The following is a 27408-nucleotide window of genomic DNA, read 5'->3' as shown; positions in this document are numbered from 1 at the left end:
CATTTTATCCTTAACCTTTCTTGGATTAAAATTTAAAAAAAAAGCAACAAAACCTTAGTCATCACAATGTTAGGCTTTATACACAGCAGCCGGTAAGGTTCTATGTAAACACCCAATATTTAGAGCCTAAAACAGGTTTGGATATGCAGAAAAACCTTTCCAAAAAAATTAAAAAAAGATTCAGGAAAGCTTTTTAGGCATTTCTCGGAGGGGATCTGATCCCATTATAGGCACATTCTCACAAAGCCATCACACGCCATGTGAATAAAGCCTCACATTGTTGCCGCCGTAGGCTACTAGGATTAGTCCTTGTTAAGTGTTTATACATTTAGTAATGCGTCATTTCCACCTGCCATTATCTATAGCTTTTCCAACTCAGGTGGTGGTTGGATGTCACATGACCACAACCAAGGCATGACTATATCGAGGGTGCACTATGGCGCACAATTGTTGGATGTGTGCCATTGTCAGGGATCATTACCATGTATATAGTTTGCAAAAATATTATCCTCACATATATATATATATATATATATATATATAACACAAAGAACTGGAATCTAATAAGATGGAGAATGTATCAGGGGCACGCCTATGGAAGACACCGCCCCTCCCTGGAATGCAAGAGAGATGTACAGAAGAACTTACAGCTGAGGAGCCAATGGGGCTTAAGCACATCCCACCTTCCTACAGAGAAGATCTTTGTGTTATTTGTTCAAATAAAGTTAGTTCACTTCCTGCTTGACTGAGGGAAAGATGTCTACCAACATTTGTCTGTCTGGTACTTTTTCCCATGAATGCATTCAGTTTTCAATTTACAGAGGTGGTTATTCGGTGTGAGATAACAGGGAGAAGGAAGCTACCCTGACACCATTGAGGTAATTATATGGCTTCTACATAGTAGCTGAGTAAATATAGTTCGCATATAGGAAAGACTTTACAATGTTCAGGTAGTGAGAGAATTTCCCACTTTTGACAAGAAACTCCAACACAAAACAAACAGGCGGTAATATCGATGTGATATAAAATAGTATACATTTTTATTATGGGTGCAAAACAAAATCTGGAGACCCCCCCCCCCCCCCCCGGACGAAGCAGGTGGCAAAACACATGATGGGGTTCAAGATTCCCTCCTTTGGTCTTTACTTTTTCCTCCTTTAAGTGCCTGTTTGTGTGCTAATTTGCCTCTCATTTCACTACGTATTTTAGGGTGGCCAGCTATCACAGATTGGCACTAGTACTTTAATTGACTGGTTCATGTTTATATGGATGTAGGAGGATTTTTGTACTTTCCTGGAGGGACTTGGTTTATTGGCTTGTTGTTTTTATTCTTAGGTTTTATTTTTGATCCATAATAAAGATTTATACTATCTTATATCACAATGATTTTCCTGCCTGTTTTGTGTTTGAGTTGATGGTGCTTTCACCAGGCAGGACCTTACATTGTTGTCCCTTGTCTATAGGATTGTACTTTTGACCAGAGTTAAAACACAATTGCGTTATAAATAAGGCAAAAATTGTTGAAGGGAAGCTTCTCCTGTGAAAATTACGGCTACCCTTCTTGCTTTAGTAAGGGGGCACCGGTTTGTAGCTAACAAATGGTCTGCCATGGCGTTCCTGCATTTAGGTGAGATTTGTATCTTACAACCGCAAATGCCAAACATTGGGAACTAAAAAATAGTAATGATATAAATAAAATAAAAAAATAAAACATTTATGAGAGACCATTTACAGCTAGAAATCGGTGCAATATATTAGTGTTCACTAATACTACGTCAAAGTATTATTTCAAAAGTTCTCTTAATAGGACTAAGTATAAGGGCCCCATCCCACCTTTAGCTTTTACATAAAATGATACTAAAAAGGTATCATACAACTACGCTTAATGCAGATATATAATCTACACACCACAGCTCCTCCACGGCTGTCATGCATAAAATAACCATTCGTTTTGTGTAGAAGACTACACGTGGATTGTACTAAGAAAGTGGCGTTTTGTCACACTAAAATGGTACTTTACCCAGAGCAGATACTTTAACTTTCCTTGGCTACCGTGCTTGCAAGGAGAAGACTTTAAAGCTTTTAAGAGAAAACAAGACGACCATCTAAAAGTGGATTACACGTTCTATGGTTCTTCTACCATCTTATTGGACATGGTATCGGCTAGTGAGGTAGCCATAAGACGTCTTAATGATAAAACATTGAAAAATAATTTAGAAGGAAATATACATATGAACATGTTTAGTTTAAAGTAGTGGGTACATTGATGAAAAATACATACAGAAGTTCAGGAATGCGGAGGTCCTAGCTGCTCTAGGAGTTGGAGAGAAGTTTGTATTTTGTTCGCTGCTCGCTGATCTCTTCTTTGGTTTTGTTGATACAACTAAATATTTCCTGAAAAATAACTTTATACTCTGGCTGGGACACAGGGCAGCTTGGGTTGTGCTTAACAAAATCTAGGGAGTTCGGTGGAGAGTTGTCTGGTGAGGACATATTGGACAGCTTCGAGGCCTGGACGGTTTTGTGACTGAAGAAGTCATCCTCAATCTGGCAGCGTTGAAGAAGCTCCTCGTATTTAGCTTTCAGAGCACTGTACTGAGAGTCCACCTCATTGAGCAGAGAAATTCCCCTTTGCTTCACGGCCTCAGTCCTTCTGATACAAGTCTCATCATGACCATTACGAATGGCTTCTGCAGCGACAGTAGGCAGGACCATCTCACTACTGCTTCTTTTTAGAGGCTTTTTTTCTACCTCTGCGATTGGTATAACTGAATCGGACTCCATGTCCCTTTCTGAAGTCTCTTTAAAGGAGATGAAGATTGACTCTGGTATCAGCTTTTCAACACTGCTTGAAAATACACTGTCTGATCGACATATCTGACGCATTTCGGCCACCTCAGCTTCCAGCTCTTCTGCCCGGGCATAGTAGGAATCTCTATCTTTGAGAATCTGTTCTAACTCTGAATTTTCTTTCAGGACCTGATTATATTCCTCCGCTAAGGTCTCCCGCTTCTTGCATTCTAGGATAAACTGTGACTCCAGAACAGCCAAAGTTTTCTTGAGGTTCTCATTTTCCTCCTCAAGAGGACCAGGTTGTGTGTTTAAAGATGTGATCCTCTCAGCAAAGACATGATCATAAACAAAATACCTGCAGAGGGGAAATACATTTGTTCAGGCAAATGCTTTACAATTATCAAGACAACCTTATAAAGGGGTTGTCCAGACATGTTTTATTGATTGATGACCTATCCTAAGGAAAGGCAATGTCAGATTGGTGGGGATGCAACTCCAGACACCCCTGCCGATCAGCTGATTGTGAAATGGCTGCAGTGGCAAATACTGCGATCCTGTCAGTTTACAGACACAGCGCCGTACACATCCAGAGCGGATGTGCGTGGGAGTGCAGTTCCGGTCCCATTAAAGCAAAGGGGACCGAGCTGCAATAACAGGCACCGCAGCTCCAGATGTGTACGGCACGGTGCCCGGTAAACACTGAGGCGGCCGTTGGAACAGACACCACGGCACCCTTAGTTAACTGATTAGTGGGAGTGCAAAGAGTGGGACCTCCACAGATCGGACATTGATGACCTATCCCACGGATAGGTAATCATTAAAAAAAAACATGTTTTTTTTCAGCAGATTTTCTTTTAACGGCGTATGAACGAGGTGTTTAAATCTCATTCACTTTGTCGCTACTGTAAACGCTGAGGATTTTCCACAGCATTTACGCTACGTGGGAACCCAGCCTAACTGTATAGGAAAACACAGCAGACCATGCTTCCTTATACAGAGGCATCCCGTAAAAAACATTCTATGCCTGGGGTTGGTGCAGTGGTTACCTCTCGCACCAATTGACAGCTTGGACCTGAATGAGACAAAAAAAAAATAATAATTCAAGGGGAAACTAAAAAAGGTTTTGTGAAATTTAGGATTCTATTCTGGAAGGTTAACAGAGTTGTCACACTGAGGGGATAGTCGGCTTGTACATTTGATGTGATCAGCACTAGTCACTTTTTCTAATGTGGGCTTCATTCAGACTTTATGATCTGAACCACATTGAGAAATACTTTATATTTAATCCATAATGTAATATAAAGACAGATCTTTTTAAGCAGCCGTTTCTCAGGAAACTCCAATGCATATAAATCCAATATCTTATCTATTATTCATTAGAATAACACTCACTTGCGCATGTCATAGAGCTCCTTTAGACAGGGGAAACTCTGCGTTGACCTTGACTGCTCAAATTTCTCACGATTCTCACACACCCGTCGCGACTTCTTCAGTTCTTCCACCTGTCTCTGAAGATCATCAATGTGAATCTGCAGACTTTCAATAGTCTCTGTTAGACTAAACAGAGGAAAAACCTCATTATTACCAAAGATATCGACTCCCCAGATACAGTTCACAAGGGATTTTGGCCATTTAAGAAACATTTGCAGGAGCATATTTAGGTCCTGTTCACACTGAGGTTTTTTTGCAGGCAGATTAAAAATCTGCCCCGGAAATCCTTGTGGAATTTTCAGGGAGATTTTCATCTGCCTGCATGTATGTATTTTTCTGGGGTTTTTTCTGCCCATGGCCATTGAAGCTAATGGAGTCTGCAGGCAAAAAACGCTCAGAAAAGGATATGCCGCCTCTTTTTTTTTTTTTCCCCGCAAGCGGTCAAGTGCCAGCCAGGAAAAAAAACATGCCTCTGGGGGGGAGGGGGCACTTAGTTTTTTTTTTTGGTGCGGATTCCGACACCGTTTCCACGCCAAAAAAACTGTGTGAACTGACCATTAGAAAGCAAGGTGCTTTTGGTAGCTTACTAAATACTGATACATGTCTTAGATCAATATTTGACTCATGTACAAATGGTTGATATATTCAGAAATCTCCATCACAGATGTATCTGTGAAGGGCAAACGGAGGTGGCGGTGCAATGCATATTAAGCGTTTCTTTCTGTCAAGACACTTCAGTTTTGCACTGGAGGAGAAAGCCTACTTAAAGTGGACCCGCCAATGTAAGATACCGCATTGCCTGTGGGCATTTTTGAAAACATCAGAACAAAAATTCTTCGGAGATTCATTGTGACAAAAAATAAATAAATTATTCTAAATTGTGGCAAGTTCCATTGCATACCAATTATTAGAAGCGCTGCTTCCAGGAGAGAATACGGTGCCATATGAAGGGACTATATGGCAGCACACAATGTCCCTCCAATTCTGTAATACAAACCACAGGGACTCCATGTGCTGCTGAGCAGGCTCCGTGTACGGACACAATATTCTAATGTTTAGGGTCCACCAATGACAGATTTTCTGCAGATCCCACAAAAATTAGCCAGACGAACAATAAATATCTCACGGTCAGTTTTATAGATTCCCCAACAATGATGAAGTAGTGAGTGATGGTGCACATGTGCTTTTCTTGCAATAAGCCCACTCCGGGAATGGGCAGAGAGAAGGGTTACATGACACTTCTTCACAGCCAAGACCATTCAGATATGATACAGAAAGAGCCCGGATTAGAACTTGACATTTAATGGGTAACATTTTTTTATACTAGGTCTGTTTTTAACATATCTTAACATACCTGCCCTAATCTAAAAGGAAGACTATTTTTTACTAAAGGATCCCTCTATGTACCCACCGACCCCATTCCCTTTGCGAGTGTTTTTGGGCAACAGGTCCACTTTAAATAATGTCAGTAACACACACACACACAATCACATTTACAGCATACATATTGCAGTTTAGAATATGTGATACAGTTATCAAACTGTAAAGTCATGTCATAGGAGGTCATAGTATATAAAAGTCCCATTTAAAACGTAGTCTGTCATCAGTTTTGTCCCCCCCCCCCATACTGCGGAGAGCACTAGTTAGGTATAATGGAAAGCAGTGGAAACATACCCACTCTTGCACTCACAGGACCCGGACTGTGCTACAGATTCCTTAAAAAACAAAAACTAAAAAAACGAAACAAAAAAAACAAAAAAAAAAAACACGTAAACCTTACGGAACCGAGACAAACTGAAACAATTAGCAACAGAAGCATTACCATAGAAAATCAATGGTAATGCAAACGGAAGCTATGGTTTGCCTTTGTGTTTATGGGTTCCTCCGACGAAGAGGTCTGGCGGAACCCATCAACGGAAACCGAACGCTGATGTAAACACACCCTAAAGTTGACCCCCTTTCAGCTCTAGCAGTAACTCTGGACCTGAGTTAGGGCTCATATACACAGTCTTTTTAGAAGGCTGCAAAAACCGGACTGCATACGGATTGGTTCTGTGTGCCATCCGGTTTGTTTTATTTATTTTTGAATTGAACCCCTAGACTAGGATGGGCGAGACGGATATGCAAAAGATGACACGGATAGGATTTGCCCTGAGTTTTGCAGGCTGGTTACACGGATCCGCAAAAAAAACTGGATATGTGCATGTCCCCAAAGAAATTAATAAGTCGGTGTGTAATCTTAGGGTATGTTCACACGGCCTATTTACGGACGTAATTCGGGCGTTTTTGCCCCGAATTACGTCTGAAAATAGCGCCTCAATAGCGCTGACAAACATCTGCCCATTGAAAGCAATGGGCAGACGTTTGTCTGTTCACACGAGGCGTATATTTACGCGCCGCTGTCAAATGACGGCGCGTAAATAGACGCCCGCGTAGAAGAAGTGACCTGTCACTTCTTTGGCCGTAATTGGAGCCGCTATTCATTGACTCCAATGAATAGCAGCGCTAATTACGGCCGTAATTGACGCGGCGTTCAAGCGCCTGCACATGCCGGTACGGCTGAAATTACGGGGATGTTTTCAGGCTGAAACATCCCCGTAATTTCAGCCGTTACGGACTCCCGCCGTGTGAACATACCCTTAAAAAAAAAAAAAAAAAAAAAAACACAACAGATACCACATGGAAAAACTTAACAGATGTGTGATGAGCCCTTAGGCCAGATTCACACAAACATGGGGATACATGTGAAAAACTTGATGTTTTTAACGGCCGAGGTGCCCCTGTGCAGGTTCCGTTTTTCACGGATCCCCATAGACTTGAGTCTATGGAGGGATCTATGAAACCGGAACAGGACATTTCTATTTTTCAACGGACCCTTCACACGGTCCGTTGAAACAACGGCCTCATTGAAATACATGCGTCCATGTGACGCCCGTTGTTTTAAGGGCCGTCATACTGTGTACTCTACGTTCGTCTGAATTTGGCCTTCGAGAAAACGACAACCAGCTAATCATTTTGCCGGTTTTATTTCCAGAGATTATCAATCAGTTCCTTTTGGAGTGTGGGATGGAATCGGAGTACTCGGAGGAATCCCTCACAGACACACGGAGGACCAGCAGACGCCATGCAGATTTTGCACTCTGTCAAATTGCAACCCAGGACCCCAGCGCTGCAAGGCAACAATGCTAACCACTGAGTTCCCGTGCTGCCCCTATATTTAGGGTAAAAATGGACATCATGACCCTCTATATATCAGACATGGCAAAATGCCACAACAAAAAATTACCTGCACTGAAATGCAGAAAAAAAAAAAAAAAAAGTCAACTTCTGGATGTCTTCTTTATCCACTCCACGTGTGCACCATGGAAAAATGAAGACCATTATGTTCTCACCTAGAAATCCACAGCCATCCTACCCTCTAAAATCAGACAACCATTTGCCTTTTTAGGGCAGAAAGACCTCATAGAAGGGGTTTCCGCCGCTTGAGACCCCTCTCCATAATCTGCAGTAGAGATCTGCTAACAAGTAGACCTGCTGACGCCAACTTCTGTCGGGAAAATCAACTGTCTGCAAGTATCACTCTCGGCCTTATCCTCAAAAATGGCAGGGACAGATTAAGGACTTTGAAAGACTGATGAATAATAATAACGGGGGACTAGAAGAGAAACTTCAGCAAAAAAAGAGAAATAGTCAGTCGGAATTTTTTGAGAAAATTCCGCAGCATTTAGCAGCAAAGTGGATGAGAGTCCCAAAAAAAAAAATCTCATGCCCACGCTGCTAAAAAAACAAACAAAAAACAATGCAGCGTAAACGTTAATAAATTGACCTGTGGTGCGGAATTTAAATTCCACAGCATGTCAATTTATGCTGCGTTTTTGTTGATTTTCTATTGTGGGTTTTTCCCATTGAATTCAATAGGGATGCAAAACCCGCAACAGAAAACCAAGAGTTGCGACTTTAAAAAAAAACAAAAAACACACTTACCCAGAACGCCCTCCTCCGTCCTTCAGTCCGGGCACCTGGAATGAGGTTTCATCCCATGTGACCACTGCAGCCAATCACAGGCTGCAGTGTCACATGGCCTGCAAAGTTATCGTAGATGGCAACACTATGCGTAGATAAGATGGAGGGGGAAAGTATCGGTGTGTTTTTGGGTTGGGTTTTTTTTTTTTTTTTTTTTTAAGCGCTGCTTTCCGCAGCGGAAATTCAGTCCTAAAAAACGCACTACAATGTGATACGATTTTGTGGACGGAAGGTGCTGTGGGTTCCAGGTCGGATACGCTGCTCACTTTTTACGCAGCATATCCAACCCGTGGGAACCTGGCCTAACTGTCCTCTAAGGTTGTGGGTCACTGGCACACAGATAAAGGAATGGAACGTTTTCCTCTTTACAAGGCCACCTACCTTACAATCTTTTGCTGTGCTGATCGGCTCTCCTGTACCAGCTTTTGATTGGCATCTTCCAAGTCTCTGGCTGTGACATCTAGCTGCTCATACACCTTAGCATGCTGCTCGTTCATTCGTCTTAGTAGATCCACCTGCTTTGTGAGGTACTGGAAGGAAGAAAATAAAATCATGAAGTAAAACTTTTTTTTTTTCCAGTAAGACATTCACACACGCCTCTAACAATTTGTACCACAACAATATAGTTAGGCTCCATGCACACGATGGTAGTTTTCATCCGTATTTACAAATCAGGTAATTACAGACCCATTCATTTCTATAGGCCACTGACACCTTTCCATATATTTACGGATTTTTGTCGGGGGCCGTAGAAATGATCCTCAAAATATAGAACGTGTCCTATTCTTTTCCGCACAGACACACCCATAGAAGTCTATGGGGGCTTCCACAATTGCGGAGGTCTATGGACGTGCATCTGCGGAAAGTAAAAACCCTTCCGGTCGTGTGCATGAGGCCTTAAACGCTAGAGAAAATAACACTAATACACAGTTGCCAAGTAGTACTGACTCCTAACGTGTTGAGTGGTGTCCTACCTACCTGAATTGACAGATGTAGCTAAACAAAATTTCATTCCTTCTAAATGAAGACTTAAGTCGCACATTTTCTAATTTAAATTTTTTACTGGCTAATTGTTAAAACGTTCCCCCAGTTTTTTTCCTGGTATCGGCTAGGTCTCTGCGGAGTATACGCACACGCACGCGCAGTCGCTGCAGTATTGACTATAGAACCACGTAACACCACTATGGACACGTTACTCGTACACAGGCACAATGAGGACAGGTGGTGAAGATGAAACGTATACTGACAGTATAGTAAAAACATGTTGTGAACCTAACCTTAGCGACTGAAGTCTGGGCCAACGGCTGCCTGCTTTTTAACCAAATGGTCTACAGAGATGAAATAAGAACCGGGATGTGTGGATAGGCCAAAAATATCCAGCAGGTTTAGGGAGTATATACACGTGACGGCCATCAGACTCCTCCTCTTCCAACCTCCACTCCTGACTATCGAGGCTGCACAGGCAGCTAGGGTGCTCATGCCCAGATGCCAAATCTGAGCATTTCTGGCTCTCTCCTGCCTTGGCGGCTGTAATCCTACATTTGATCTAGTCCTAAGGTTAAACAGCCTGGCAAAGGAGTATCCAATCCAAATAGGAATGAATCTGACTTCGCACGTGATGCCTTATGCAAAAATTGCGGCACTTCTTTTTTGCCGGTTTGTTTATGTTTTTACAAGTACCAGCATCCCAGTGTTAAAACGGGCTCGTGATTTACCCACCTGGTACCTCAAAACAGGTCTGTATAAGTGCCCCCGATAAAACGTAGTCACAAACAGTATGTAGAAAGAAAAAAAAAAAAAACAAGAAGATTCCTCTAGACCAGGGGTCTCAAACTCGGCAGGGTAAGTGGGCCGCATATAGAAAAAAAATGGGACGTCGACGGGCCGCATTACTTTCAAATTTGATACAACACAAAATTGTTAATAAATTACTTTTGAACTACTATAACACTACATTACTATAATAATAATAATAATACTTCTACATTACTATAAAATTACTACTACATTACTATAATAATACCGCTAGGTTTAAAATTTGAGATATTTCCGCAGATGCTGCCGCAGTGCCCTCCGCAGATGCTGCCGCAAAGATGTCAGAGGCTTGCCCAGATCTGGAGTCCCGGGCGGAGCGCTAGTAGGCTCTTCCTGGGACTCCAGCTGTGGTCCTGACATCACTGGGACTCCTGCTCTGGGGAGCGGAGTCCCGGAGCAGAGCCTGTACTAGCGCTCTGCTCGGGACTCCTCTCTGGGGAAGACCCTGACACACTGTCCATATATTGACACCGATGTCAGGGAATTCCACAGAGTCCTGGAGCAGAGCCTGTAGTAGCGCTCTGCTCGGGACACCGCTCTGGGGAAGACCCTGACACACTGTCCATATATGGACAGCGATGTCAGGGAATTCCACAGAGTCCCGGAGCAGAGCCGATACTAGCGCACTGCACAGGACTCCGGCTCTGGGGAAGCCCCAGACATCGCTGTTCATATGTGGACAGCGATGTCAGGGAATTCCAGAGTCTAGCGGCTCTGTGTCCCGCGGGCCGCAGATGACATCCCCAGGGGCCGCGTGCTGGAGACCCCTGCTCTAGACCAATGGCTAGGGTTACCATCGGGCCAGCATATACACTAGTAGGCCGGTAAAAGTACATTTTATTGCCGGCTTTAAGACTCTGTGGGCAGTGTGTGAGTAGTCAGGTTACTTCTTATGTGGATTGGGTACTCTTCCTTGGCCAGGCCACCCAGCCCTAGGAATGTAAGCAGCATCAGGACCAGATCAAGCAGGAGATTGGCAGCAACGGGAAAGGCAGCAGACCATAAGAGACTCTCACATTCAGCAGCCAGACACCTGCCAGCCCTGTAGCCTGGAAAGTCAAGCGTGGATGTCAGAGGAGGATACGGACTAGTTACAGGGAGTTATTGTTTGTGAGACTCCCAGACCTAAAGCTGGCCATACATTTCAGATAGCTGTCTGCCAAACGCTTATTTGGCCGACAATAGGGATAAGGAGTAACACCGCTGCCACACTCATCTGGCAGCAGCTTATCTCTGTGCAAACAAAAAGGATCGGGCATGTCGGAATTCAACATGAACAACCCTACTCTCCAGTGACATCTGCCGTCGGGGCGAGAAGTTGGGGGGGGGGGGGGGTTAGTCAGGACACCGCGATACACATTAGATGCTTAACCGCCGCTCCGATAAAGTTCCTCCTCACCATGGTGGGTTCAGAGTAGGAACAGGGGGTTCAGGACCCTCATTCTTGTGATCAGTTGGGGTCCAGTGTGGGTCACCCAGAGATCAGATAATTATTGACTATCTATTGAGGATTTTGGTACAACCCATCTAATACTGCCCAACCCTACCCTCTGGAATCTAGAGTCTAGGGGGAAACTAAGAAACCGTAAATAACTTCCAGAGAAGAACACAGGGGGAGTTTTTTTTTTGTTTGTTTTTATAGCGTAGAAAACTCACAAATGGCACAATAGTTGGTTTGTGCGAAAAAAAATTGTGCTGTTTCCGCCACTTACAATACTTTTCTAGAAAGTGGGCATACTTAGTAAATGGACGCACCCGCCCCACAGTCCAGTCCACATGACTTACTGGAATTACATCAGAAACTGGCATAAAATATAGCGCAAATCTATGCCAGCGTAGATTTTACTTTGACGCACGGACGGCCAGAAACGAGCCTAATATACGATTTTATTAAAAGATAGATTACTGGAGTAAAAACGTGTCTAATTAAGACTGGCATATGAAGTGCCAGTCTTAATACATTTCCCCCATATTGCGTACACCGGATATGTACAGTAACCCACATCCATATATTAATAAACTCCATTTCCCATTATGCTCTACCTTATAATTTCCAAGATAATAATCTAGACCGGATTGTTAGGCAGTTTATTAATATTTATATGTCAACACCTTCCCAGGTACTGCACAGACAGTGCTAGGATAGACAGGCCCCTGGTACAGCTGCTTCATACGTCTGAAGGATTTGTTGCAAAGTATGGATTAACCTAAAGTGCTTCAATATGACCTAATTCAGATTAGCACCTTCCTATGGGGCATACAGGAAGTACGAGGGATTGACAGCATCCTATTTTTAGAAAGCTTTCTAATGGTGCGATGACACTGATATTCAAAATGTGGAATCGAATGCCAACAACCAATAGTACATGATTTATATAAATTTCCATATATTCTGCAGTGCTGTATGCAAAACGTAGTTACATTAGTCCCAACACCAATGAACAGTGTACCAGCACCACATGCAGAATGTGGTCACAGTTCCCTGCAGCTTGCTTAAAAGCTATAGACCCCTCCGATACTGGGAAAAATATTTTTACATACATTAGTGGATACTTGGGAGTTCAAAAAGTTGCATTAAGTATCAGGCTGCAATCTCCATACCTTCATTCATTTTCCGAAACTCCTGATATGCAGTTTGCAACCTACCTCTAGTTGCAAACTTGACTCAATACATGTTGGATATGAATTCTGTGAATCCATGATGCTGTTGCCCTCACTAGCTCATGTATCAGCACAGCTTCATTCCTGTACGGCTTTCTTTCTTGATCTCTCCTCCCCTCTGTCTGTGAAATCTGCTTGGGTGCTCGCCTTGCTCTAATCTGATGCAGCCTATGCAATTCACCCTTCCCTCTGCAGACTCTGCTGGTGGTGCTTTCCTCCATCTCCAATACAGGTTAGAACCCGTTGACACCACTTTTTGGCCCTACACTCGGCATGTGTGCCAGTAAAGATCCTGGTATAAACGCAAAAAACATCCATTAGGCATGTAGATTGTCCTTTTGGCAAACACTGAGCCAGTATGCCGTAGAATTTGTCTTTACATTTAAAGTGGTACTCATTTTTAACATCTATGCAATATCCACAGGATATGAGCTCCAGAACGAGCGTAGCTTGCTGTGCTATGTAGTTTCCGTAACTTCCCAGAAAACGCAGCCTCGTCAAACAGAGGCCGGAGCCAGGAAACAAGAGTTAGGATGGGTGTCAGGGGGTCCCGTTCTAGAGATAGGTGCGGGTTCCAGAGGTATCCTGTGGAAATGCCATAAATGTACAAGATGGGAAAACCTCTTAAAATGTAAATATTTTACTTTGCTTATCTTTCCATTCTTGGGTTACATTATGCCTTTTTAGCTTCTACATTGAAAGTTTACAATTAAAAATCTAATAGCTGCTGCTTGGAATCTATCACTTTGCTGACAGAGTAACCCGTATCAGCCCAGCTAAGCTCCTATAATGCAATATCAGACTAATGTATAATGCCTCCCATAATGCACCAAACGGCATGTGCTTTACGAACACTCAACTAACAGGTGCTGCTGGAACAAGATCGGATAAAATCAGAAGAAAGCCAGCAGAATTTTGAGTACAGCTCTGGATATAAATTAAATATAGGATATATATATAAATTAAATATAGGATATATATATAAATTAAATATAGGATATATATATAAATTAAATATAGGATATATATCTCATTTAAATCGATGCCCATAAAGCAGACATTTCAAGCATGTAAAGAAAGGACCGAAGACATCACATGGAGGTGATATGAAGCTCTGCATAGAAGTATGAATACACAATGGTAAAGCAGCGAGAGACAGGAAAAGCTTTGTACCTCAATTTCCTGGATCTGTTCCTGGTTGGTGGCGTACATCTGCTGCAGAGACTCCTCAAGCTCAGTGTTGCGGTCCAGTAATGTCTTGCCAAGCTCAGCAGCAAGCTGCAGATCTGATAATAAAACACAACATAGATGCTATAAACTGGAAATATGCAAATCTATCTATATTACATACATATACTTGCGGGAGAAAAACCAAATACACCAAACCAGAAAAAAAAAAAAAAAAAAAAAAAAAAGGAAGGTATAAAATTTATTAAAGGATTGACTATGGTTTGCAAAAACCAAACGCGCACAATTATAAGATTATATTGCCCTGTAAAAAGCTAGCGCGGTATTGTTACCTTAATCTGGGAGGTGCTGGGGCAGGTTAAAACAACAAATATAAAACTGGAAAAAGCAAACAGACTGTAAAAAAATAGGAATAGAGCGTAGTCTACGCTGCACCTGTGTATTGTCAGAAATCACGTATTTTACATGCAAATGCATCCACCTTGTATTTGAATTAACAAAAGGACTTTCAGGCCCTGCAAGCCATTCTGTAACCAGTATTCATGAGAAAGGACTAAAAATCCTATACGGACCATAATACGCAGTCGAGTCACATTATTATGACCAGCAGCTAATATCCAGAGTAACCGCCATGTGCAGCACGGACAGCAGCTAGACGGGCTGGGAGTGACTCAATAAGGTGGTGGTCGGTTGTCTCCGGTATCTGGAGCCGTGCTGACTGCAGAGCCTCCCACATTCGCTGGAGGGTGCGTGGGGGAGGAGCCATAGAGCGAACAAGACGATCGAGGTCCCACAGATGCTCAATGGGTTCGAGTCTGGAGAATTAGGGGGTCAGGGAAGTACTTGAAGTCTTGGTCGTGCTCTTCCAACCACTGTTGGACATTTCTAGCCGTGTGACATGTCGCATTGTCTTGCTGGAAGATTCCATCTGCCCCAGGGAAGAGAAGCAGCATGTATGGGGGGGGGGGGGGGGACATGATCTGCAACGACAGATTCATACCCTAATCGGTTCAGAGTCTTCCACATGGATCAGTGGCCCATAGACGGACATGAAAAAATTCCCACGACCACAATGCTGCCACCACCAGCTTGCATCCTTACAGCAATGGTTGCAGGGTGTTTGTTCTCAGATGTTTCGCGCCTGACACGCCAACGTCCATCAGTTAGATGTAGCAGAAAACGTGACTCATCGGAGAAGGCAACACTTTACCAATCATCGGTGGTTCAATTCCGATACAGCCGTGCAAATTTAAGCCTTTTTTTCTGATGCACCTTTCTGGCATAGGAGTAGTGACCAGCCGTCTGGTTCAGAGCCCCATACGCAGTACAGTTCGCTGAATTGTTGTTTTAGACATGTCTGGCAGCGCCCCGGTACAATACAAACTGCGCTGTTTGCGAAATACCGCCACCCTTGGCCCAAAAGCCAATAATCATCCCTTTATGCAACTCTGATAATCGCCCCTTTTACCCATGGCAACAACGAGTGATATGTAATCAGACAGCCTATCACACACCTTATATACCCACGACACATCACCTCCTTCATGGCCTACGCGCTGCCGCTGTCAGAATTAGGAGGAGGTCATAATAATGTGACTCGAATATTCAGTTATAAAGACTTGAAGTAAATGCATCAGATACAATAAACCAATTAATTATAAATCAATACTGTAAGGAGGTACAGAGAAAGATCTAAGTCCATGTCATAAGAACTTGTTGAACATTAACCAGTTCATAATCAGGACATTTAACCCCTTACTGAGCAAAAACAGTTGAGTATTTTGGTGGTGGTCCGACCTCCGGGACCCATGTTAATCCAGAGTACAAAGGAACCATGGTTATATGGAGACCGCACGAATGTATATAGTCCGTTCGTAGCCTGCAAGCGGTTACATTTATCTATAGTAGACTACTCACAAAGAAACGGAACAATGCAAAATTTAATTTTCGGGCTGAAATACCCTATTTTAGTTTGACACTAGTACTGGCTGGCATAACCAATCCATTACCTGCTTCAGTTTTGCTGCACATCCACGAGATAGGACAATGACCAAAATCCCAGAACTGCTAGCGGTAACCAACATCCAGAATTTAACAGGGAAGAATAGTGCAGCAGGATAGGGATCGTGATCGTGATCCGCGCCGGCATTCATGGCTGCTACAGAGGACGGAGCTTTATTTCAACATCCTGTACAACCAGCAATGAGAATTCCCCTGACCTTACAGGGTTTTGTTTTTAAGCCAAAACAAGGAGTGGATTCAAATGAGAGAAATAGTATCTGTCTTTTATACTTTAGCTCATTTTATAATCCACGCCTGGTTTTGGCTTTAAAAAATGCATAAACAAACCTGCACGTGTGAATACATCCTAGCCATATAGTTAATTCTGAAAGTGTGCTGCAATTTAGTGGATTGAGAAATAATCTTCTCATCTATGTAGATTTTTCAGGAGGTTTGGACCAATGGTGATAAACACGGTACACTTGTGGATCAGTGTAAAAATGCGGTTTATTACAATTATATGGTTAGGTTTCTAGAAAAATATAGTCGCTGATCGGGCGTTCTAGGACCAATCTTCCAATATGGCATAAATAACAGATGGTTCATCTGACTGGTAACATGTATTGGTATGCCAGAAAGGACCGTGACAAGTATGAAACAACAAAATGTACAGGACACAGATGCGCCATTTATGAATCACACCAAAACATCAACTTGGACAGCCTATCAGGTGCCACACATGACCGACAGGGAATAGCCAAGGTGAAATATTTATATAGGTCAGTTTTATCTACCAAACAAAACCAGGTTTCTCTGCATATTAAACGGCACTTAATGGGGTTGTCTACTACTGGATAGGTCATCAGCACATGATCGGTGCGGGTCAGATACCAGAACCCCGCACCGATCAGCTGCTCCGGTGGCCCGAGGGGAACCGGATGTTATGGCCATTATGCAATGTACGGAGCCAGAAGCAGTTGGATCCATACTCTCAGTACTGCTGCTTAGCAGCTATTCCATGATCGGAGCCAACTGCTTCCAAGATGGACGCCTGGTGCCCTGAGGCAGCAGGTATGACTTAACGGTGCGGGGTCCAGGTGTCAGACCCCCACAGATCATGTACAGATGACTTATCCGGTAGATAGGTCATCAGTTGTCCGGTAGTGGACAACCCCTTTAATATCTTGTTATATACACCGGTTTTGTTTTAAAGGGAAGTTCCACATTGAAGCCAAGTTAAATATTAGACTCGCTAAGATTGCAGAACCCAATATCAGTGGTTAATATGTAATATTTTTTTTAAAGCGCCTATAACACGTCCTCTACATTACTGGAGCTTCTAATGTTTACGAAACTCAGTGCAGAAGTGATAATCTTGGGGATCCTGTATTTATTTATGGACAGAAATACACGCAGGGTATGGCTAGGGACAGCCTTGCTGTACCCACTGAGGAAGTTCAGGGTCTGCCCGGAAGATCGTTTCATGCAGGGGAGGGATACATAAAATGTTCTTAAAACTTGTGCAAAGGAAAAGTGAAGATGTTACACATGGCAACCAATCAGGTACCGGCTTTGATTTTTCAAAGGGCCTCTGAGAACCTATTTTGTATAAATCTCCGACACAACCTTTACTACTTAAAGCATACCCATATTATCAGAATAAGCTGTCATATGTGTGTACATGAGGAATAACACTATTTCTGGCCATTCTATGACACTTAGTCTGCATTATTTAGCAGTTTTCCTCTCTGCAGGCACGCTCTCTAATTCTTAGCGGTTTTTGAGCTAACAGCTAACTGCTATCATGTCTTCTATACATATAGCAGAAGAGAATCCTGCTCACCTATTGCTATCATATATACACACACTGCAGCACAGAGATTATACAGCAGTAAGGAGCAGTGGTATTTAGAATCCAGCACTGGGGTGAGACCATAAGGGTATGTTCACACAGTGTTTTCGGACGTTTTTCAGGGCTGTAAACGCCAGAAAAACGGCCCAAAAAAATCGGAAGCAGAACGCCTCCAAACATCTGCCGATGGGAAAAACGCCGTTCTGTTCCGATGGGCCGTTTTTTTAAACGGCTGTTTTGAAAAACGGCCACGTAAAAAAATGTCCGCGAAAAAGAAGTGCAGGACATTTCTTGGGATGTTTTAGGAGCTGTTTTTCATAGACTATAGAAAACAGCTCCAAAAACATCTGTAAAAAACGCTGCGAAAAACACGAGTGGCTTAAAAAATGTCTGAAAATCAGGAGCCATTTTCCCTTGAAAACAGCTCTGTAATTTCAGACGTTTTTTGCCAAGCGTGTGATAATACCCTAACACTTACCAGGAAGCTGCAGCACGTGTGTTTCTTTCTCACTCTGCTCCCCCACCCATCTCCACAGACTTGTATTAGCAGCGTGTCCCTCTCTCCCCTTCGTAGAATTGCATAGGGAGGCAGTGAAGAGATACCCCCCACACATACTTTCAGCAGCCGTCAATTCTGCTCTGTAACTAGGGATGAATTTAGCTTGACGACAGGGGGTGGACAGCAGATTACAGGAAGGGAGACACCTAGTTGCAGTAGCTTCACACAAAATTTGCGTGGATAAAAAAAATAAATTTTTTTTAACTAAGTAAAATTACAAAAAAAAAAATATATACCGTATATATATATATATATATATCAGATTAGCATGCGTGGTTTGAAAACTGTGTCCATTTAAGGCTTCGTTCACATCAGGGCTCCGTTCAGGCGTTCCGTCTGAGCTTTCCGTCAGACCAGAACCCTGCAAACAAAACAGAAACCATAGGTTTCCATTTGAATCACCATTGATTTCAATGGTGACGGATCCGATACAAATGGTTTCCGTTTGTCTCCATTGTGTAAGGGTTCCGTTGTTTTGAAGGAAGCCAATACCTTAGTAGACTATGGTTTCCATTTGTTTCAGTCAGGGTTCCGTTCTGACAGAAAGCTCTAGACGGATCGCCTGAACGGAGCCCTGACGCAGATGTGAACGAAGCCTAACTTTTAAAACAACTCCTGGCCTGGTGCCAATGAATAAAATCCTGTCTTCAACCCCCTGAGATCAGCACATGGGGCAGGGTTCAGAGAACTTTTACCTTGGAAGAAAATAGCACATACTATAGATAAATTCATCTAGTCGGGACATCTCATATTGATGTGAACTGCAGAACATTCCAAGATGTCAGTTGGTAAACCAGTGCGGGCTTAAAGCGACATCCATGACTAAATATATTGAGCCGGGCACAGCTGCACAGGACACAGAAGGATCATTCACAAATGTGACAATGAGAAACAAGCTATGCAAATTATACTACAGAAATGGACTTCTTATTCATTCCAATACGCACACGCACCATTCAAAACGTAAAGTTATATAGATACAGGAGGCACAGTAATGCAATAATAAATATACATAGAGGAACAAATGATCCTTCTCTGAGCGGAGAGAACCTAGCGGGTTCCTCAAGACAAGAGGTGGTCTTCTACCCTCAAACCAGGTCGAGATCCTTTTCTTTGACTTTTTGATCATTCAGAATATTTGATAATCTGGCTCCTATTAAAAAAGGAATCTAATCTCTCGTTCAACACTAAAGACACCATGATCCCGAACGTTGTTAACAAAAGGCTTCCGTAGTAGAACAGGGACTCCGAAAATGCAGGGGCAGAGGCCATTGTTTGACATCCAAATTTTGTTAGTCTTCTTTAAGCCTGAATACAGCACAATGGGCGGTCAATCAGAATAGAGTTAAACGGACTAGAAACAATAGCCATTTGTTGGCGACTCAGAGCAGCTTCTCATCGTCCCTTTTCCACGAACTAAATGGGGTTGTCTGGGTTTTGGTAAAATCAGCAGCAAACAACTTGCAATGTAGAAGACCCAGTTCAGTTATTTGGCGCGGAAACCGCGTCAGAATCAGTGCTCAATAACAGCCGAAACCGCCTCCCATTGATTTCAATGGGAGGCGAAGGCGTTTTTTTTTCTGCTGTTTCCTAAAGGAATTTTAAAGGCAGATTTTTTTTCTGCCTGCAAAAGCCTCCATGTGAACAGGGCCAAATAATATTAGATAAACTTCTTATGATGAAAAAACTGCCTGTTTCTTTACTCTGGGTTACTCCAGCGGATGTAAACACATGCTGAAGTCAGGGTAAACTTCCATGCCTGCAAGATAAATTGCTTCATGAATAGCTTCGGGGCTGGCAATAATATATAGTAGTGATCTCCGAACACAGGACTGTGGCAAGACAGACGAGCAGAGCGGTCTATCATACTGTAGAACCGCTCACACGGAGCTGCACAGCACTGCAAACATTGTGGGCGACACAGTAGTAACCAAAATACAAAAGCAGTCTTTAGTATAGGTCAATGGTAATGCAAACGGAAGCTATGGTTTCCGTTTTGTTTGCAGTTCATGGGTTCCCCTGATGGAAAGGTCTAACGGAAACCATGAACGGCAGCCTGACGCAGATGTGAACGAGGCCTAAGTCTACAGTTATTCATCTACCCCTCCAATAATCAAAATAACCCATGAAAGAATGGCGTTTCAATATTTTTCTTATTGTACACTAACTGAAATTAAAGAGGCTGTCTGGGATAAAACAGCGCCACTCTTATCCACAGGCTGTTATGATAAAGCATCTTATCCCCTCATTTAAGTAAATGAGGCTGAGCTGCAGTACCAGACACGACCCATGAACAAGAGTGGCACAGTTTCTGGAAAAACTAAAATGTAAAAAAAAATCCAGGCCCCTTTAACTGATATTTCTAGAGACGCATTGCAACTAATCCACCTATAACGCTTGTGCGCAACAAGGGTATGTTCACACTGTTTTATTTAGCCGTTTTTCACACCACAAAAAACGGCTGAAAACACAGAAGCTGAACGCCTCCAAACGTCTGCCCATTGATTTCAATAGGAAAAACTGTTTTTCAAAAGGTGTGTTCACATGGCGTAACAAATGGCTGTAAAATACGGAGCCGTTTGATGGAAAACAACCTCTGATTTTCAGTTTGTTTTTTTTTTATGCCTCAGGTGTTTTTTGCTGCATTTGAGATTTTTCTATGGACCCAATAAAAAACACGCCACCAAAATCGGCTCGAGAAGTGACATGCACTGCTTTTTACGGACCATTTTTTTCAAACAGCCGCGTAAAAAAACGCCCTGTGGGAACGGAACGCCGGTTTTTCCGATTGAAATCAATGGGCAGATGTTTGGAAGCGTTCAGCCTCCATATTTTTAGCCGTTATTCAGGGCGTTTACGGTCCCGAAAAACGGCTGAAAATAGGCAGTGTGAACATACCCTAACAAACATTCCCATATAATTAAAATATCCCTAAGGTACGCTTCTATGAAGTTAGAATCTATGACCAGCTCGTGTCAGCTAAAAACAAAAGAAAAAGATTTTTTGCCCAAGGTATAGGACGACTGGATGAATGTGAACTATGTGAATCTTATTTGTCTGGAGGAGGTGATTTCACATACGAACAGGAATCAGGATCTCACGCTCACATGCTCAGGATTCTTGGAGGCATTGGGGAAACCGTTGATTTGGAAGAATGTATTGACATAAGGTAGCGAAGCAAAAATTAATCTAAGTTTATATGAGGAAGACAAAAGACAGCGACTACATAACTTCCTGCCCAGGATTTGTTACTTTGTCACAGAGAAGAAAAAAAAATAAAATGAAAAGATAAAACGTAAGGAGAACCTCGATCTACCAAGTGATAGTGATGACGTCACCTTACTATGTCATTAGTAGTCAGTGTGACCTGTATTCGGCATCCGTCTTGTAGTATCATCACGTGGACCAATTTCAGCCAACAAATACATATTATATACACAAACATGCGCACTAGGACGATTATTTTCCAATCACAGTAATATCTGAAAGCGCTGACACTAGGTTGAATTCACACTGTCCACTAGGGGAGAACGTACCCCAAAAGGTTTTTTGTTTTTTTTTGAGGGGGGGGGGGGTTACGCTTCCTTTTTTACCTATGTTGGTATTCATTTGTTTTTGGTCAAAGCAGACAGGCAGGAGAACAGATCTCAAGACTAAGGCTGGATTCACACGAGGTCATTACGTCCATAATTGACGGAAGTATTTCGGCCGCAAGTCCCGGACCGAACACAGGGCAGGGAGCCGGGCTCCTAGCATCATAGTTATGTACGATGCTAGGAGTCCCTGCCTCTCTGTGGAACTACTGTCCCGTACTGAAAACATGATTACAGTACGGGACAGTTGTCCGGCAGCGAGGCAGGGACTCCTAGCATCGTACATAACTATGATGCTAGGAGCCCGGCTCCCTGCACTGTGTTCGGTCCGGGACTTGCGGAGAAATACCTCCGTCAATTACGGACGTAATGACCTCATGAGAATCCAGCCTAAAAGTGTGATTACAGCCTAAGGCTTCATTCAGACCCCAGGAGTGGGTCCAAAACACGGAAGAGATGCAAATGCTTCTATTATACCTTTTTAATCGGTGTAGGTTCCACTTTTGGTTTTGGCTTCCCAAAACTGATACAAAATACTGACCTAAATACTACTGCCTGACCAAGGCCTTAGGCCCAACACACCGGGTGCAGGAAGCTGTACGGTGGCACACAGAGTCCCCTGCGGCTACGCAGTATCGATTTGCAGGGACTTGTATTGCCGTATGGACCTCTACCGAGAAGAATATGTTCTCTAGAAACAATGCTCTCATTTCTAGGCCGCATAGGAACGTGATGAACAAAACAATATATTTACAGTTAATTATTAATCAATTAACTCGACAATCCCATCACTTGCCAAGTGAACAGCGTGGAAGCAGTCCATTCTAGAGTCCACGCAGAGCGGATTACAATTTAGATTGCATAATCCATTATTCCCAGATGCAGATACCTGATCTCCGCAGAAATCACTGTGGTGCCTTTGGTTACTGCTAAGTTCATTCTTAAGCCTTATTCACACGAACGTGTTATGCGCGTGATTTTCACGCGCGTCGCACGGACCTATGTAAGTGGATGGGGCCGTTCAGACAGTCAGTGATTTTCACCCAGCGTATGTGCGCTGAGTAAAACTCACAACATGTCCTATACTTGCCCGTGTTTCGCGCAGCACGCACCCATTGAAGTCAATGGTTGCGTGCAAATCGCGCACGTGTGCTGCGTGTGATTCGCGCAACAGTAGTAAAAATAATGAATGAAAAGGAGTAAACATAAAAACAGAGTGTCATAAAGATGTCGGCTGCGCTAAAATCCCACAGCCACGCACCATATGCCGATGCCACACGGACCTTTTGCGCGCTCAAAACGGACACGTCCGTGTGAAGAAGGCCTTCAGGTATGTTCACACGGGCTATTTTCTGAAATTTTTCGGGCCAAAAATGGCCAGAAAAAATCGGAAGCAGAATGCCTCAACACATCTGCCCATTGATTGCAATGGAAAAAAGAGCATTCTGTTCTGACATGCCGTTTTCTTACGCGACCGTTTTGAAAAACGGCCGCATAAAAAAAAACGGCTGTGAGAAAAAAAGTGCATGGCACTTCTAGAGACGTTTTTCATAGACTATAGAAAACAGCTCCAAAAAAGGCAGTAAAAAACGTCATGAAAAACGCGAGTAGCTTAAAAAACTTCTGAAAATCAGGAGCTTTTTGAGTTTGTGTGTGAACATACCCTTACGTGAACAAAACAGCCATGCTTCAGTTATTAAAGGGGAATCCTAGAAAAAAAAGGGAATTCCCCATTTACGACTCCCAAAATTCTGGCTGCGTTATGGGAATCAGAGAATTTGGAGCTCTGTACTTCATGTCCGGGGAGAAATGGGGTGATCTTCCAAACAATACAACTTTTCACCAGCAAAAAATGTAGCGGCTTGTATGATACGGACAACCATACACTTCCATAATGCCTTCCAAGTGCAATTGAAAATAAGCAACCGTGGATTTAGGGAAATTCTTACAATCGTTCTGTAATGACTTTATAATGTAATAATTTATGGAGATTTTACACAACTGGCCTATATATTTACACACATCATTTTGCCAAACTAATTTTTATCTCATTTACACAAGTCAATTATTAATATGAAGGCTCCTGATCATTCACCATGGAGCAATTATTGCGGGCTGTAAATCATCCTTTGGTCACAATTAGTTCTATCTACTAGAAGAGGGAACGGTACTAAAAGCGAATTATTATGGGCAACTTTCCGCTTTATTAAACGATCCATCAAGTGAACTACAACTTCCCCATTTAATAAAATGTTTATCGGATTAGATATGCTGGATTATGTAGCGATATGGGTCTGGGTATATGACTGCATAACTACTGACAGGTTTGCCATTCAGGACTAAAGGAAAGCTGTGCGCCAGCTGCCTTGTGGGAGCTGTAACTGGCCATACCGGTTGTCACCCAGATGTAAAGGAAATACGCACTTTCGATTTTTAATGGTCTTTACATCTTACGGTGATTCTAGAAGAGACACATTATTGCAACCGTATTACGCATGCAAATAGCGATCTATGATGTGGTTAGTTGGCGGTCATTAGACCCACAGACAAGTTGGAATTTGCGGGCTAAATAGGGTAGCAAAAATGCATTTGTATTGTGCTCTTCTAAAACCGGCCTTATGCTACGTTTACACCTAGCGGAAGACATAGGGTATGTCCACACGTAGCGTAAACACTGCGGACTTTAAGATTTCATTGCAGAAAATCTGCAATACAGTAGCAGAAAAATCAGCTGAAAAACAGTTCAAAGATTGATCCGCGGTGCGTTTTTTTAATCTGTCAATCATGTCAATTTATGATGCGGAAACGCTGTTTTCTGTTGTCCTTGTTCCCCATTTAATAGAGAGGTAAAACCCACAACAAATAGCAGATGTTGCAATTTTTGCGGCGGAAACACTTAGGCTGGGTTCGCACGAGCAGGTTACGTCCGTAATGGACGGAACGTTTTTCGGCCGCAAGTCCCGGACCGAACACACTGCAGGGAGCCGGGCTCCTAGCATCATAGTTATGTACGACGCTAGGAGTCCCTGCCTCTCCGTGGAACTACTGTCCTGTACTGAAAACATGATTACAGTACGGGACAGTTGTCCTGCAGCGAGGCAGGGACTCCTAGCGTCGTACATAACTATGATGCTAGGAGCCCGGCTCCCTGCAGTGTGTTCGGTCCAGGACTTGCGGCCGAAATACGTTCCGTCCATTACGGACGTAACATGCTCGTGTGAATCCAGCCTTCGGGTATGTTCACACGGAACGTGGTGTTTTCGGACGTTTATCGGGCCGTAAAAGGCCCGAAGAATGTCCGAAAAATAGGAAGCAGAACGCCTCCAAACATCTGCCCATAGATTTCAATGGGAAAAACAGCGCTGTTCCGAAGGGCCGTCTTTTTCAAAACGGCCGCGTAAAAGTGAATGTCACTTCAGCCGTTTTTTGGAGCCATTTTTCCATAGACTATAGAAAAACAGCTCCAAAAACATCTGAAAATCAGGAGCGGTTTTCCCTTGAAAACAGCTCCGTATTTTCAGACTTGTGTGCGCACATACCCTTATATTACCCATAGCGACACATTCCTCCGGTGTCCTGCAGCCCGGCCTCCTGTGAGGACGTTTCATCCCATGTGACTGCTGGATTGCAGCACAGAGAGATGCGTCGCCTTGACTACTGGTAAGCTTTTTTTTCACCTGTGGTTTTCCGCAGTAGACGTTCTGCCCGAAAAACTGCACCACAATTTGGTGCGGTTTTTCGGACTAAGATCCCCTGCGGGGTCCAGGGCGGATACACTGTACTTTTACGCAGCGTATCTGCCCTGTGTGAACGTAGCCACGGTCTGTGACGATTCAGTGTTACATGCATAATTGACAATTTGAAAATCCACGCATATTTTTTTCCGTTACACGTGGATGGGTTTTTAAAAACCCCATCCACATGAATTGTACTGGATTTTGCGGCAAATAATGGGTTAAAAGCCTCCATGGGGCCCTTTATGCTTGTGATAACACCCACGCTGATGCCATCTCCTGGCATGTCAAAGAGACCCGTCAAAAGTTACTTGAAAGAAATGTGCACAAGTTCCTGAAAAATTACAATATAGAACTTAGAACACATTTATGAAAGACGATAGATCACGGACTGTTTTAAAGACTTAAGTCCCTAATAAATTACTCCTAATCATAATCTTCAAGCATAAACCCAATGTCTGGCTAGAGATTGCAGTTATTGTGACGAACTCTTCAGCACCGACAGTGATGCACAGGGAAGGGATGGACTGGCTGTTAAAGGGACAGTGCTGCAATTTAAAAGGGATTGCATCAAGCACACCACATCCGCTAGACCGCAGAGCGTGTACACACAACATCGGATGGAACCAATGAATCACCTGCAACGTCCTACAAAGTGAAACACATACGACAAACACGAAGAATTCAGTGTACCAGACAAAGAATATTAAAACCACTAAGTGATCTAATACTTTTATACACCTTAAGACACCACGACCGCCATATCTAACGCGCCTCATAAATGTCAATAATTACGTTTATAGCCACAATCTGACTGCAGGCGATAATCGTTACGTCTATGGTACTGAAACGATTTACGGCTAATGGAGATTTATTTTATAGGTCAGAGCAAGGGAAGAACTTCTTGTTAGATTTTACGTGTCGGGTTATCAATTAAAAACCATCGCATGGTTACAAATATCTTTCAGACCAGTCCCTTTAACAAAAAAAAAAAAATTGACAAGTCTTCACGTCTACCAGCTTGTCACAATGACATTGATTTTTTTCCATGACACGTCAATGGATTTCAAATGATAATTTCCAAAAAATATAATATACAAAGACTTTGTAACAATCGGATCTGTGTTTAGTCGCATCATATTGTTACAGCTATGGCCAGCATAGAATTTAATGTAGTAGTGATATACATTGCATGGCATGGACAAATACCCTAAATGATGATCATTTACTTGTTTTTCCATTTCAGACCACAGTAAGTTTCTCAGCAATTCTGCACCGCTCAGTGATCCAAGATGATCCAGCAATGTGACAAGAAGAAGCATGAACATCCTACATAAAGGGTGGATCACGATGCAAGGAGTGCACAAGACGCTGGCTACACATGGAGAACAGCCCTTTAAATGCTCCCTCACCTTGATGCAGGTCCTGGTGATCGTACCACGGCTCATCCTCCTTGATCTCAAACTCCTCCACATTGCTGTCGGTCAACATGATTGCCTGGTCGGATGGCGCTCCGCTCTCCCGGGACTCCCGACTGCAGCAAGGCGGCGGTGGCTGATGCTGACAGCTCAAGAAGCGGCACCTTCGACTCTTCAAGTTGCCCCTCCCGTCTCTATCCCCCGAACCCTCCCGGAAAGAGGCGAGCGTCTCCGAACAGCGCCGCAACGTGGCATTTGAAGTACGTGACGTCTAACTTACAAATGGGCGGGTCTGTTTACAAACTAACCAATAGCATCGCGGGCTGAAGAGACAGCGGAT

At 43.1% G+C, this 27408-nt stretch overlaps 1 protein-coding gene across 1 annotated transcript; it reads right to left on the bottom strand.

The window, feature by feature from the left end:
* Nucleotides 1-2230: 2230 nt before the first annotated feature.
* CDR2 (cerebellar degeneration related protein 2) lies at nt 2231-27318 on the bottom strand. The gene is made up of 5 exons (XM_075830220.1): nt 27063-27318; nt 13897-14009; nt 8629-8777; nt 4186-4350; nt 2231-3148 (listed from the first exon to the last, which is right to left on the bottom strand). The coding sequence occupies exons 1-5, from the start codon at nt 27139-27141 to the stop codon at nt 2314-2316; spliced, it is 1341 nt and encodes a 446-aa protein (XP_075686335.1). The 5' UTR covers nt 27142-27318; the 3' UTR covers nt 2231-2313.
* Between the last annotated feature and the right edge of the window lie 90 nt (nt 27319-27408).

This window comes from Rhinoderma darwinii, chromosome 6, assembly GCF_050947455.1.
Source record: "Rhinoderma darwinii isolate aRhiDar2 chromosome 6, aRhiDar2.hap1, whole genome shotgun sequence".
NCBI classification, from domain to species: Eukaryota; Metazoa; Chordata; class Amphibia; order Anura; family Rhinodermatidae; genus Rhinoderma; species Rhinoderma darwinii.
This window is presented reverse-complemented; position numbering and strand designations above follow the sequence as displayed.